The 16,847-nt window shown below is 37.0% G+C and overlaps 1 protein-coding gene across 1 annotated transcript in view; it reads left to right on the forward strand.

Moving 5' to 3' along the window:
- Positions 1 to 16,847, forward strand: part of LOC136861303 (uncharacterized) — a 116,008-nt gene that overhangs the window by 73,242 nt on the left and 25,919 nt on the right. Inside the window, exons 6-7 of the mRNA XM_067138813.2 lie at positions 291 to 407; positions 5,094 to 5,162. Of these exons, the coding sequence (XP_066994914.2) occupies positions 291 to 407; positions 5,094 to 5,162 (186 nt within the window). The remainder of the gene's footprint in view (positions 1 to 290; positions 408 to 5,093; positions 5,163 to 16,847) is intronic.

The following is a 16,847-nucleotide window of genomic DNA, read 5'->3' on the forward strand; positions in this document are numbered from 1 at the left end:
ACCCCATCGTACTAATAGCCTGTATATGATTCATTCCTTTCATCCCTGACCCAGTCAATGACTGGAAAACAGGTTGTAGGTTTTTGTTTTCATCAATTTTACAAATAGTTTGACAAATTGTTTTTCTGAAACTATTTGTTTTCCAGTTCTATGTGATTCATTAAAAGGACAAAAGATGTATTTGTTTCAATTATTTGTAAGAACATAAAATGTAATTAATTCTAGTTTTCACAAAAGCAGCCTAATTTGACTTTAGAGTATAAATGTTAAGTTGTGGTATTTTGTTCCAGACTGGTGAAGAGGTGTGCAAGATGAAATCTGGTAATGGTGTATCTTGCATGAAGATCTACAATAATCTTCTTTTTGCTGGATGCTATGATGGTTACATCTATGTCTATAGTCTAAAAGTGAGTATATTAGAAGCAAAAGGATACTGTATAGTACAGGTATACATGGTTTCCCATTTTCACACCAGGCAAATGCTGGGGCTGTACCTTAAAGGAGAACACAACACAAAAATCAAGTTGCTTCAGAATCAAAGAGTGTATCGGACAGTGTTCAACTATATATTTGCTTTTGCTGTACGCCGCTCCGTAGGCCGGTGAACTAAGGAAACACGAGTAGTTGTGACGTCACTGCGCTGTAAGCGCTGAGTGAGCCATCCAGTTGATTATTGCAGTACGCGCTCAGCCGCTCTTTCATTTACTTGAGTGTTGTTTATTATAATAGTGCGGTGACATTTTGTCGAAATGCCTTCCTGTAGTGTGTACGACTGTAACAACACAACGAGTAGAAACCGAAAGTGTAGAGAGAAAGAAATACATTTCCATAGGTTTCCAAATCGAAGTAAGTCGCCTCGAAGGTTTAGCAGTTGGGTACAATTTTGCAAGAGGAATCACTTTTCTCCCGGTAAGGGAGCTACTGTGTGCTCAGTGCATTTCAAAAATACAGACTATGATGAAACGCAACTTTTGAAAATGAAGGTGATGCCTACGGAAAGGCTGCAAGGTCCAGAATTGAAGCCAGGGTCTGTTCCTTCAATAAGATGTCTGGCATCGACAGATGGAGATACTTCTCGGGCAGGAATGCTAATTCATACAGAAGCCGCTTCACAAAATACACGGTGGGAGTACTCGTCAGAAACTAAAAAGAGCAGGACGGAAAGGTATGAGGCTAAAAGACGAAGGGAGTTTGTTGACACAGTATTAAACGGAAGTGATAATGATAATGATGTACACGACGTTCAGAATGATATGAGAGAAAATATTTCACCAGACAGACATGGATGTAGTGTAGAAATACAGTGTGAGTTAGGAAGTGAAATAGTTAGAAAATACTTCGACGTTGCAACTTCCAGCACAGCCTTGAACAGTGACGTAATGGGAGAACAGTTGAATGACAGTTTCTATGAACCAGATGAAAGTGACAGTGAAAGTTATATTAGTGATACTGATAACGAACACACTCAGGATGATGTACATATTACAGGTTCATATTTCTTTGTAGCGGGGACAAGTTTGCTCACACTCTTTGAAATTTGTTACATTTGTAAAGGTAAAGTGAAAAACATTTCACATTACATTAAAGGGACTATGTTGTGCGTAAAATCACTTTGCGATTGTGGTAATAAAGTCTGTTGGTATTCTCAACCTATGGAAGGAAAGAAACCGGAAGCAAATGTCCTAATATCATCAGCATTATTGTTGTCAGGCATTCTGTTTGAACCATTTCAGTCATTCTGCAAGTCCATTAACTTACATATGATGTCACGAACTGTATATGATAGAATTATTCATAGAGTAACTGGTCCGATAGTGGAGGGTGCTTGGGATCAAGAAAGGACTTAATGTTATTGATTGTTTGAAAAGCAGTGCCAAACCCATTTGGTTAGCCGGAGATGGCCAGTATGATTCTCCTGGCTTTTCAGCCAAATATTTAGTGTATTCACTAATGGATATAAATACAGGCCACATAGCTCATTTGGAACTTGTTCAGAGAGTGATGGTGAAAGGTGATCTTGAAAGGACTGCGTGTGAAATCGCGATGAGGAAGATTGTACAGGAAGAAAATTGTAATATAAAACTCTTCCTTTCCGATAGACACAAGGAGTAAGGTATTTACTGAGAACGCAGTATGCTGATATTGAACATGAATTTGATGTTTGGCACATATCAAAAAGTCTAATGAAAAAGATGAAAGCTCTCGGTAAAAATCATCCAGAAGTTCAAGCGTTGGAAGGCCAGTACAAATAATCATTTATGGTGGGCAGCACAAACATGTAATGGAAACAGTTCTGTGTTAATTGATAAATTTACGTCAATTTTGCTTCACGTAAAAAATGAGCATAAGTGGTTAGAAAACGGTGAATGGAAATCCTGTGAGCACGATACATTAACGGAGGAGGAAGAGAGAAAGAAAATGTGGATTAAAGGAAATTCAAGTTCATATGAAGCCTTGAAGAAAATAGTTTTAGACAGATCTTTTTTAAAAGATGTGGAACATATAAAACACTACGTTCACACCGGAAGCCTAGACAGTTATCACAACCTTCGTTTGAAATACGCTCCTAAAAGAGTTCATTTCTCATACAGAGGCTTAAAGCTCAGGTCAGTGATTGCTGCATTGGACTATAATTGGAACATCAATAAATTGAAAGCTGGTATCAAAACTCAGTACTCAAAATCAACAGGAGCCTGGATGATAAAACAGAAATATGAAGCGTCAAGCGATGGATGGAAGAAGGCAATAATGAACAAAATAAATCTCTTGCAAACTAACTATAGTAGAGCCTCACCTGAAGATCAAGCAATGGATCTGTCAATGCCTAAAAACATTGCTCCAATACCTCGACCTTCCAATGACGACCTGATCAAGAAGCACTTCTCACGATTTCACTCGCAGCAATAAATGAGGTACCGCACTTCATGTCAAAATAATTCATTATCTATATTTATCATACAAACAAGCTTAGGAAACTCTTACATAATTCTACTGTTTTAATTTCATTTTTTCATTTACAGCTTGAAGCCCACATAGTGAACCCTTTGGTCCAAGATCATGGGTTCAATAGGTGCCATCGGGTTCCGGAAATGTGTTCCTTATGGTGTTGACAACACATGATGGTATGACAACTCTGTTCTTTTTACCAATCACAGTCCATGAATTTACCCACGAAGTGAACTGTTTGTAACAAATAAAACGCCAAGTTCTATTTGGTGGATTTAAAGCTGTCAGTAAACGTTTCCTTGCCATGTTCTTTGTTTTTAAGCTCATGTTATGCCTTGTCATTGTCAATACTTCACGGTCTAAAATAAGCCTTGTAAACGAGGGATTTCTTGTTATACACATAAATTTCTCAGATTTCACTGCTTTTACATTGTCTAATTCACAACAGCATACACTTTCTTCATCCGTATCCATGACGGTACACTCATTACATTTACTCCAAATTCGCGTGCCGGCATGGCCTGTAGTGTTTAGCATATCCATGTCAAGATCGCTATCTGAATGGACATCAGTAAACGTCGTTCGTTCTGGCTCATACTGATAAAGACGAATTATATTTACATCCATTATAAATAAAAATAAGCCCACTACTGGCAACAGAAGAACACGGCAGTAGCAGATGGAGTGCGGAAAAAGACTGCGCGAGTTTACTCCCAGCGTCAAGGCTGCCAGGTAGACTCTACAGCGCAGTGACGTCACGACCAGTTACTACTTCCGCACATAACTTGAGAATGGTTGGACATAGAGGCATCGGATTAACGGCATTATTACATTCCCATAATACATCTTTAGCAATGAATAACGAAATATGTGTTTTTGTGTTGTGTTCTCCTTTAATTAAGGCCACGGACGCTTCCTTCCCACTCCTAGCCCATTCCTGTCCCATCGTCGCCATAAGACCTATCTGTGTCGGTGCGACGTAAAGCAACTTGTAAACAAAAAATACAAAAAACGAGGTATATTTGTGTTTCTTACTGAATACAGTATATGGTACTTCAATCTTTTACTTCACCAAGAACAAAATGTCATACTAAATTAATACCATATCATCCAGTGTTATAAATGGAGAAAGGATTTTAAGGTAGAAAGTATGGTCAGAAAACAGGGAAACACGGTTCTGAAAATACAACCAAAAAGGCGCAAGGAAGGTGCTGATGAAATCAACTCCACGAATGTTTAAACCAGTTACGTGAACTTTCTTTATCCCATTTACTGGGTTCTAAAAGTTAATGAACTTGTTATTTTGGATTACACACTACATTTTAATGTTTTTGACAGTCAGTTCCAATATTTACTTCGCAGATGGCACTTCGGAGAATGATGACATTTTAATGTTTTTGACAGTCAGTTCCAATATTTACTTCGCAGATGGCACTTCCGAGAATGATGCCATCAGTTTCAATAAATTGCATTTTGAATTCTTCTGAAACTGCATACAACTTCTCCTTCTTACCCTTTGGAATGATTTTGTGTTGTGAAAAGAAAAAGTTCTCCGGACTGGTAAAACACTAACAAGGCCAACAAGAGAGTACACAGTCAATAAATGGAACCGTTAAATACATGCCAGGACTAACTGAACTTAGTTTAAATAGTTGCAGCATCATTGTTCAAATATTAATTTGATTTCACAGCTGTAGATTGGTCATTGTTGCTGGGATATGAATTACTAGTGGTTTCCATAAATTATACTTTAATATTTATTTATTGACTTTTGTTGACTTCTGATTAAACAAAATTTTTAAAATATGTTAAAGAAGAGAAAAAATATCCTATTTAATCTTTTGAAAATGCAGTTAAAAGTGGGGAAGGAGGTGCTGAAGCATTAAATAAAAGAGAAAAAGATGGAAAAATGTAGTAATCTCACAAAAAGGTGCAACAAATTGTGTTTATTTCACATCATTCCATGTCACCAAATACATATGTTGATCTGTCTGTATTAAAAATTAAAAAAAAAAAACACTATTGTTTTGTAAAGGTGCTGCACATTAAAATCCTTTCACTAGTTATAAATATAGAATTACAGAAACTCCCAGTTCATTGTCTTTCCAGGTTCAGGATGTCTAAGATGTAAATTATTTTTGTTTCAGAGTCAAACATTGATATGTCGAATTGAAGGCGGGAAGATGATGCTTTGCTTGGATGTAATGAAGAACAGGGTTAGTGATTCTTAGTTCATTTCATTATTTACTTACCTGTAAATATCTCCGTTCACTGTAAGAAATTTAGGGGAAAGAATAAACCAAGCCTTTAGAGTTGCTGAAAAACTTGCACCTGCACTCATAGTCTCAGATATAACAAGATTACTTGGTTGTGGCATCATACACAACCATTAACCCGGCTCAAGGGAGATAGGGTCATCTTCCGTATCCTTCACTTGAGTAATTCTTGTTTGGTGCATCCACGTTGCGTGGGTGGTATCCTCCACATCAGTAGGCCGGTGTGAAAGAGAGCTAAGTTCAGGCAGGGACCCATGGTATAACGTGGAACTCATGCCCAGGGTTGGGTGAAGACCTTAACAGCATCTTAGGCAGAGAAGGAAACCTTTGGAATGGCGAAGATGGTGGATGAGGTACCCCTTCCTCTCTGGGGAAAATTAGAAGAGGAAACCACTGCCTTGTGGAGAAGAGGGATCTTCAAAGGCTAAGGGAGTAAACCCCGAAAGAAAATCCTCAGATGCCTTAGGCTTAGCAGGTCAGCAGATAAGTAAATTTGTACTTGCTTTCAATTATAATACAAGCCTCGGATGGAAGTTTAAAAATGGAAATGGAATTGACAAGTCTCTGACTACAGTTGCACAGTATGATGGTAATGGTGATGTTCGTGCAAGTATTAGATCAGAGAACAAAACCCAATTTGGAACAGTAAATATTCTAACAATGAATGGGAAGGAAAATGAATTGATTGACCTAATTGAGGGACAAAAGCTCGACATTCTATAAGTAAGTGAAGTAAAATGGAAAGGGAAAGGAATGAAGAAACTAAGAAAGGGGTACACCTTGTACTGGATGGGTAACAGTAAAGAAAAAAGAAATGTAGTAGGATTTGTACTGAATCAGATTGTTAAACCAATAGCTGAAGTTGAGTATGTAAATGAAAGAATTATAATAATGCACATACATTTAAACAAGGAACTACTGAAGATAGTACAGGTGTATGCTCCACAGACAGGACGTATCATGGAAGAAAAAGAAGAGTTCCTCAATGAACTGGAAACACATATTGTTGGAGATGGATCATGATAATAGGAGATTTGAATGCCCATGTGGGAACTGATAGAATGGGACATGAGAATGTTCTGGACCCGTACGGACTTTTGTATCTGAAATAACCTGATAATAAAGAACACGTGGTTTATGAAGAGGAATAGCCATAAGATCAGCCGTTATGTTTGAGATGGACAGTATGGAACACTCATCGATTTTATAATAACAGACCAAGAATGGGGAAGATATGTCATGAATAAGAAGATAATCCCCAGTGAAAGTATGGAAGGTGATCATAGATTACTAATTGTGGAAATAAAACAAGTAAAAACCCCTAAAATTGTATTGAAGAAGAAACCAAAAATCAGGATTTGGAAATTGGAGGAGGAGGAGGATAAAAGAATGGCAATCCAAGATTGTATAAAAAGGAAGTTGCCTAACACAGAAATACGAAGTGGAGAAGAAGAGTGGGACAAATTAAGACAGACATTTGCAGAAGCAGCAATTGAGGTATGCAGGAAAACGAAAGTTAAGGGAAAGGAGACACGGTGTGGACAGACAAAATTAAAAAAGAAATAAAAGAAAGGAATGGATGGATAAGGAAAAGCAAAAAACGTATCAGAGGGATGAGAACAAGATAGAAAGGATACATGTGGAATACAAAAGATTGAAACTACAAGTAAAGGAAGAAAAGGAGAAATATTGGGGAAAGTTTACTAACAAAATTGAGCAAGATAGTCGATCAGAAACTATTATATAGAGTAATGAAATCAAAAAATATAAATCAAGGCATTAGAGAGAGAAGGTGGATCCATAGTACATGACGAAAAGAGTCTTCAGCAAGTAGTGGCAAAGTATTTTGAAAAACTTTATAATGAGGGTGACTGCTCCAAGGAAGAAGGAGATAAGAAAATGGAAATAATAGATGGAGAAAAAGAAAAGAGCCCAATAACATGGTTGGAACTTGAAAGGGTAGTGAAAGCAATGACCAAAGGTAAAGCTAGTGGAAAAGACTAATTTAATGCTGATATGATTAAGGCAGCAGGAAGCATTGGACTGCAGTGGTTATACAGAGCCCTCAGTGCCATATGGATGAAAGGATACCTGAAGATTGGCAACAAGGAAACATTGTACCACTGTTCAAAAAAGGAAATAGGAGGAAATGTGAAAATTATAGAGGTACAGTGGAACCTCGATTATCCGTTCCCGGAAAGTACGTTTTCCCGGAATATGCGTTCAAATTACGTGGTCCCGAGAGCATCGTAATTAAATCACGTTGTAAAAGTCCCGCATTATCCGTTCCTCGAAGAAACGATTTCCCAGATCAACCGCCCAGAAATTCCAGTCCCATCAACGCTAAATCCTCGATCAATCGTTTTTTAATAAACTGTATCTCACGAAAGGACGGCTATGGCATATTTATGGATCTTGGCGTTCGGCGATCGGCGGTGAACTTGCATAAGGGACCATCTTTGCATCGCATTCGGGTGGTATTGTTTAGAGAATCTCGGAAAATCATAGGGCAGAGAGTGGCCACAGCAATTGCTAGAAGACACGGCGCATTTCGACAGCTCTGCGTGAAGACGGAACGAGTTTCGTCAAATGTTCGCACTTATAAAACGTCCATATTATGTCCAGGGATGTTTTTTTATTTACATTTTTTCGATCGTACTGCCGAAGGGGTTTTCGGCACTTTGCTCAGGGCACTGCAGACACCTAAGTGGGCTTTCAGGCAGGAATCGAAACTGCTCCTTAACACAAATTCGGTATTTTTTATATTATCGTACATGATTATGTTAGCGAGACGAAAACAGATGTTGCACCTTACATTAAAAAAAAGAAAGCCATGGGAGGTCTTGGGATTGCCTATTACTGTTACTAATGTAAGACTGGGAATTTTACGTTTTCGTGGTAAAATACCAAAAACCGCAGTCGTTTTATTTGCTCACGTTACATTTTAAATGACTGGTATCATTTCAAACTCGTACTGACATGTGCAGCGAGCGCACTTACCTCAAGGTCACGAATAACCGTAATTTCTGAAGTTTTGATATTTCTTTTATCTTTCCAATTTGATTGGATTTGTGACGCGCAGAATTGAATATGTATTCAAGAACTTTTAAGAATTGATACTTACATTCGAAACCATGTTTTCGAGTTCAACATAACCTTTAAAAGTCGATGTAGGCCTAATTTGCGCGGTACGAGATTTCCAGAAACTGACTACGAACAGTATACCGGAGACCAAATTACAATGAAAGATTAAGAAATGAACAGATTTCGCCATCATTTTGGGTGCTTTTGTATCTAATATGCTTTATTTTATTAGATGAGAGAATTAAAAACTACTTGTGGTCGATTGTCGTTTGGCTTGGCGTTGTTAAATTTTTCGAAGAGTTTGGCTAGCGTAATCAAAGTTGCTGAACTGAAAGAAGTTTTCACGGGAAACTGACGAAGATTCCCCTGTAAAACTGAATATAAAGTATCGAGATTTTGAACTCGCGTACCGGTAATTAATGCGGTTTCGCGGTCTAACATGCCTGGCTCTCATCCAGAGGGCCCGGGTTCGATTGCGACCAGGTCGGGCAATTTTACCTGGATATAAGTCTGGTTCCAGGTCCACTTAGCCTACGTGATTACCTTTAATTGTGGAGCTATCTAATGGTGAGATGGCGACCCCGATCTACAGAGCCAGGAATATCGGCCGAGAGGATTCGTCGCACTGACGATGCGCCCCTCGTAATCTGCAGGCCTTCGGGCTGAGCAGCGGTCGCTTGGCAGGCAAAGTCCCACTGGGGCTGTAGTTTGGTTTGGTTTAGGAGTTTTTGTAAGATTATAATTATACATATTTCATTTTTGTGATGTTTAGCCAAACTGATAGTTTTCATTCATTCCCGGATTTTCCGTTTTCCCGTGTTGTACGTTTTATTTTCACGGTCCCTCGAAAAACGGAGAATCGAGGTTTCACTGTATAACCCTATTATCACATGGGCTAAAAATAATGGAGAAAGTCCTAGATAAAAGACAGGTATATAATAGAAACACAGTTAGAGGAAGAACAACATGGCTTTAGACCGAATAGATCAACAATAAACTTAATATTTACAGTGTGAACGATAATGGAAAAACATCTGGAAAGGAACAAGGAAATCATCTTCGTATTTTGAGATTTGGGAAAAGCTTATGATACAGTTAAGAGAAAACATGTTTTGGAATGTCTACGGAAAAGGAATGTACCAAAATCATCAATTAGCAAGATAAAAATGTTGTATCATGAGAGTAAAAGCAGTGTACCTGTGGGGAGTGGTGACTCTGAAACATTTTATACAAAAAAAAATTCTCAAGCAAGGAAGTGCACTCTCGCCATTATTGTTTATTATATTGATGGATGAAATCATAAAACATGTAAAACTGAGTGTCAGTAGTGTACCAGGAAAAGATGATGAATTCTTGAGCACGGGAAAGATCTCAGGTAGTGTACGGTGCTTAGGAGCTGGTACAGAGGAGGAATTTTCGCAGGGCAAATAATAGATGTCTAATTTTCTCTGATGAATTTATTCAAGCTCTGAATAGAAATCACCCTGCTTTTATCTCGCATTTAAACACTAGAGACTAGAGATGGGCACTATCGACTGAAAACCGCTATCGACTAGTCGGGCGATAGTCCCTTCGAACTATCGACTAAATAGTCGAATGTTTTCAGTCGAACAAAAGTATTCATTACTTCCTGTCAAGAAGACTGAACAGTCGAATGAAAGTATTCATATAACGCAAGTAGTCAGTCTATGAAAAACATTTGAATGTTTCCAGTCGAAAATCTCCATATCAAAACTGTAGAGCCGTACTTTTACGCATTCGACTCATTTTAACGTAATTTACCAATAATTAGAAATCACTTATATAGACACCCATTAAAATCCAATTTACGCACTCGTTCGTACACGGGGCTAATAGATAGAGAGATGCCCTTAATACGAACCAACATCATACGAATGGCCTTTCTTGGTGCTAAATGGACAGTGAAACGTAGAGAGATGACAATGAGGCTCTATTCCCGAACAATGCTAACAATAATAATATGTACAACGCGTTGCTGTGGTACACAATCAAGATATACTGTATATGAGAACAGCCAAACACAATACTACCGTATTTTCTAGATTATTATTATAGTAATTCAAATTATTATTATTATTATTATGCCGTATGTATGAATAGTGCTTAACGTGATTAACATAAACAAATATGCAACGAAATAAAGAGCATATAAACAACAAGAGAAAATCGCCATATATAGTAGGTACGTACATATGAAGTTAACATAATTATATATTACATATCCGAAGTGATCATAAACCGATAGTTCCATTCGCTTCCATGTTGCTGTGACTTGAGTGCGACTGAATTCAGTCGACTTGTTTTGTGCTGGCTGGACAGCGAAACGTGGAGAGATCCGTGGCGGGAATGCGACTGAATTCAGTCGACTTGCTTTGTGCTGACTGGACAGTGAAACGTGGAGAGATCCGTGGCGGGAATGCGACTGAATTCAGTCGACTTGTTTTGTGCTGACTGGACAGTGAAACGTGGAAAGATGCGTGGCGGGAATGCGACTGAATTCAGTCGACTTGTTTTTTAAAGTAGTCGACTATTACGATAGTTTAAACTATCGACTAGTTCGATAGTTATCAGTCGATAGTGGCTATCTCTACTAGAGACTGTCTTAAAAATACGTTCTTCCATTGACATGTTCAATTTTAAATTAAAATCCAGAACTCTTTAATGCATGTAAAGTTAAACAGAAATATAACCTTTCGTCGAATATGTTTTCTTGACGTTTGAAAATGACCAAAATCAACTTTTACACTCAAATAAACTTACAGTTCATATAGGTTGATTCCTAAAGTCCAATTATAATCTTGACTTGCAATTTGTAAATTAAATATGACTCAACAATTATTTCATAAATTGTTCATATGAAAACCTAAGTTTAAATTAATTCATCAATTGTATATGGTGTCTCAAAAGTTCAAAATTAATATTGATTCTCATAAATCACTCCTGTGAAACCCTATAGTCTTTTTAAATTGAAATTCCCAAATTGAATGTGGTTTCACAGAACACACACTGGCTTCAGAAAATCCTAAAGTCCACCTAAATTCACTTGTTTTTATAAATAGACCTACAGTTCATCTAAATTAATTCCTACAGTTTATCTAGGTTGTAGAAGTGAAATTCACACCATAATAAAATTTTCATGAATTAGGCACTTGGATTTGACTAACATAGCACTCAAGAATTATGATTGAAACGTGCCTTTGCAATGAGTCAGTGATTGTCTAGTACAATATTTTGAAGATATTCACCAGAGAAAAATTGCTGTAAAGTGCACTCATATCACCTGAGTTCAACAAACTGGAACTGATGAAATGGGACTCTGCAGATCGACGACTGGTACTCTCACGATGTTCAGCATGAGGTCGAACCAAGCACCAACAGCGGCGCACCACGTTCCAAATCCCTCGACGTACGACGTATTATCTCTCGATGTACCCTTATCTCCTTCAACGTTGTAATCTGTCCCACATTGAATTAGATGTTCCAGAAAATACAAGGTTTTAACACTTTGATGGTTATGAATTTCATGTTTTTGGTCCGTATTGAACTGAGAATAATATATAAGTAATAATAATAATAATAATAACGTAAATGTTTCCACCTTTTCAATACAATATATTCACAAAATTACAAAATTATACGGTACTAGTTTCGACCCATCTAGGGGTCATCATCAGCCGTATTGGAGCAAAGATCATTTGTGGCGAAATCCTAAGACAATATTATTTTAAAGAATTATGTATATTCCTTGTATTATTAACTATTACCATAACATCTCATTTCACTTGTTATTCTTTAAAATAATATTGTCTTAGGATTTCGCCACAAATGATCTTTGCTCCAATACGGCTGATGATGACCCCTAGATGGGTCGAAACTAGTACCGTATAATTTTGTAATTTTGTGAATATATTGTATTGAAAAGGTGGAAACATTTACGTTATTATTATTATTACTTATATATTATTTAACACTTTGTCAAGATTTCCGGTGTCGTCTGATATAATTGACACACGGGAAAGTTCAGTTGACACGATAATATGAAAATGTAGCACTGTCTGTTAACTGGATATTAGTAAGTGTAGGGTGACTAGTATTGCACTTCGAAATTATGTGAGTCTGAAATCACAGTTCATAATTGCACTTCGTCATGCAGCAGTTAACGTAATACTCAAAATAATACAGGCTTTAACACAGGTCTCTGTGTGAAGTATTTACAGTAAAATGTTCTCACTTCTTAAATCACGAGAGTTTTAAATGCACAGTTTCTAAATGCACAGTTAATGCGAGATTATAACACTGGGCACAGTTCATGACATTTAAAACACGTAATAATAAGCTCAGAATGAAATGTCAAGGTCACAGTTCATGGGAATATTAAGCACAGATTCAGTTCATACACGACGTATTCAACAGTTTCTAAAAATCTCAAACACACGTCTTAATTGAATTTTCAGTGTAAGCCTTGCTGAAGTCCATATTTCCTAAAACCGACATAAAATGTCCTTAAGGTTCAGTCGATTTCCTAATAGCACTGTTCAAACATTCGTTAAATGTGTGAAAATTATCCACATACGATCTTAATAATCACTGAGTGTTTGAGTATCATAACACAGTAAACTGTTCAAAGTCGTATTCAAATATGAAAACACATGTAGAAACGTCTTTAAATTCATAAATGCGTTGACAATAATAGTTCAAATTATCACACATAGTCCTTTCAATGTCCGTTACGCTGTACCTGAGAGTGACAGAGTTCGAATACACGTTGAAATATCAACAAGTCCACAACACGATAGAAATCTATAAGTCTTGCACTGTATTAAGTTCAACTTAAATGCACCTTGAAACTTTACAAGTCCACAACTCGGTAGAAAATTCCTAAGTTTTGTATAACACGGAGTTGAACTTAGAAGCACTTTGAAATATTCACAAGTCCACGACTCGGCTGAAATTTCTAAGTATCGCGTTCTCGTACGGCGGACTTTCTAAGTATTTCTGCACGGCTTTCACTCTGACTTTGCGTAGCGTGACATGACATTATTATCACCTTTTATTATTTATAAGTTTCATTTTCCGCATTGATTGGGTTCAGTGTATAGACTAGAAAAGTGTTCCACCGATCAATACTTATTTATTGTAAATGGATTTTACACTAGTACCGGTTTCGGCCTTTCATGGCCGTCATCAGCTAGTACATAATATATTACAGCCATTAGACAAAATCACAAAGATGTTATGTTAGATCATCTGGTTGTCTAATGGGGAATGGAAATAAAATATATTGCAGTAGTGTGGGGTTAAAATATCTGTGATGAAAGGTGGTGGTGAAAGTTACCATAAACTAAAACTTATTGGGTGTACATAGGACATGAGTACATTAAACACATTAAAACATATAGGCCACAGTATAAAACACTTAAAAATTTTAAACACATTAAAATATGGCTTATTTAAATAACCGAAGATTTCTATATTTCTCTGGACTAATACGCTAATCCCAATCACAACATAAACGACATTACAGAGAAAACTAGCATCATCTTTGATAAAGCCATTCCAACACTAAAGAACGACTATCTCAAAATAGTAAACACACGCCCTAACAAACCGACGAATCATAACCCTAACAAACCGACGAATCATAAGCCTGACCCCGCCCCTACCTCCACAATAACCACTCCTCCGTCTCCTCTACCTACATCCCTCTCCTCAGCTAACATGAGCCCCAGACGCAGTCATAGTAGAACACAGCAAGCCTCCAAACATACCAGTACACGACCTTCACAACAACAATAGTAAGTACTCTTGTCATTTTGATATATACAACGGGCATTCCTTCACATGCACACTATACTTATATAAGCTTATCTTTATAGATAACAACCACATAACAAACATAGACGAGAGAGGTGTCGCCACCAACAGCTCCTAAATTTAAACTAAAGTCTTGCAGTTCATCATAAAAAACTTACTGAAGTTCATCATCAGTTGGATTACATAGTTACTAAAAATAATAATAATAATAATAATAATAATAATAATAATAATAATAATAATAATAATAATTTAATGACAAGGGTTCTTACCACGTATCAATATGACGTATATCAGCCATAGAACAATCTCGAAGATCACCTTATATTAATAAATCAACATGATATAGAAGCACAAGAACTACATAGAAGATTGAAGAATGAAATCCACGCAATACGAACTCAGATTTTAATAAGCCATATTTTAATGTGTTTAAAATGTTTTAAGTGTTGTATACTGTGACCTATATGTTTTAATGTGTTTAATGTACTCATGTCCTATGTACACTCAATAAGTTTTAGTTTATGGTAACTTTCACCACCACCTTTCATCACAGATATTTTAACCCCACACTACTGCAATATATTTTATTTCCATTCCCCATTAGACATCCGGATGATCTAACATAACATCTTTGTGATTTTGTCTAATGGCTGTAATATATTATGTACTAGCTGATGATGGCCATGAAAGGCCGAAACCGGTACTAGTATAAAATCCATTTACAATAAATAAGTAGTATTATCACCTTACATGGTCGAGTTATAAATTTCAACTGGTATACACGGCGAGTCGTTGACCTTATATACCCGTGGCTGGCTGGCTCACTGCTCCAAGCGACGAAAAAGTAGTTTCATTTCCACCTCAGTATCTCCAAAATTACTGAATGGATTGACTTCAAATTTTGGCTACTACCCTTTATAAATGGGGGCTTCACGCTGGTGTAGTTCATATCTCTATAACATAAGCCATTTAGTAGTTATTAAAATGTTTCTAGACCATTCCATAGGGGTGAATCTACAACATGTGGCGATTACGTCACTCCGCCGGTTCCTCGCTCTGTAACATTGTGCTGTCTCACTCTTGCAGCAAGCAGCAGAGTCGAGAACATTCGTTCGTAAAGCTGTTTCAAATGCTAAAGCTTAGCAGTTCTTTAACAAATAATGAATTATAAATACAATGTGCCAGGCCATAGGCATTCCTGGTACAGTAGTGATGAAGTAAATGCTTTGGTATTTGCAGATATGTGGTGATTTGGGGAAAGGGAGAAAAAGAAGTACAAAGGAGACTGGACATTTGGAATGAAAATCTGAAGGAGTTTGGAATGGTACTTAGTAAAAAGAAAACTGTAGTCATGCACTGTGGAAAAGAGAAAAAGAGAAACCAAGTGAACATAGATAGAGAACAGTTAGAGAATGTAGAACAGTTTACATATCTGGGTAGCATTATTAATGGAAGTAATGAAATCAACCCTGAAATTAATAATAGACTAAGTAAAGGTACAACATTTTATCATCAAGTCAGAGAGCATTTATGGGATGACAAAGTACCCATGAGAACAAAATTAACATTTTATAAACAGTATTTCATACCAATTGTAACATACGGACTAGAAACGCTGGTAACTAATAAGAGAGAAGATAGTAAGATCCAAGCAGTAGAAATTAAATTTTTAAGAATATCGGTAAAAAAGACAAGAGGAGATAGAATTCAAAATATTAAAATCAGAGAAGAGCTGAATATAGAACCGTTAGTACAGAAGATACAAAAAGCAAGACTGAGGTGGTTCTAACATGTAAAAAGAATTGGAAAGAAACGGGTAGCAAGAAGGGAATTGGAAAGAGAAGTTAAGGGAAAGAGACCAGTTGGAAGACCGAGAAGAAGGTGAATGGATCAGATTTGGAAGGACATTAGAGAAGCTGGATTGGATGTGGCGGAAGTAATGGAGCAGGAAAATTGGAAGGACAGAAATGAATGGAGGAGGCTTGTAAACCACATCCGAGCGACTGGAGTGGGATGATGATGATGATGATGATGATGACTGTGATAAATCTTAAGTACTAGACTGACTTGCTTAATAACAGTAATTCTATCATGGTTGACTAGATTTGAACTTCTAGTGACCATATTCTTATGTCAAGGCTCCCATGGCAATCACTAATTAGGTATCTGGTGCATTGTTTTCAAGCCATTAATTTGTATGTATCTCATCTCTTGACACAAATTTCAGGCAGTTTGGACCATTTGCTGCAATACTAATGTTCTAATTACAAAAAAAAAAAAAAAAAAAGTAATTATTATTATTATTCTCGTATCAGAAACATACATGTTGTACACAGTTATAATTACTATATTACATTTGCCCAAAACTTGGCCACTTCCAAAGCATTTTTTGATGCTTGATATAGTTCATCTTCTGTGCAGGAGGCTGGACATAGACGACACTGGAGCATATGTTGGACTGTCTGGTCTTCTCCGCAGTCACATTGGATTTTTTCTTGATCTATATAGCCCCATCTTGCCAAATTAACTTTGGATCTGCCAACTCCAGATCTCAGTCTATTCAGGGACTTCCAGGTCATCCATTCTTCATTGTAGCCAGGAGGTAGAGTTTCAGAAAATCTTATCCAGCCAGGAGGAAGGTAGGATGTAGCCCTCCATAATTGCAACCTGGCTTTTTCAGTAGTGGTTCTAAGTTCCTTTGAA

This window comes from Anabrus simplex, chromosome 1 (assembly GCF_040414725.1).
Source record: "Anabrus simplex isolate iqAnaSimp1 chromosome 1, ASM4041472v1, whole genome shotgun sequence".
Taxonomy (NCBI): Eukaryota; Metazoa; Arthropoda; class Insecta; order Orthoptera; family Tettigoniidae; genus Anabrus; species Anabrus simplex.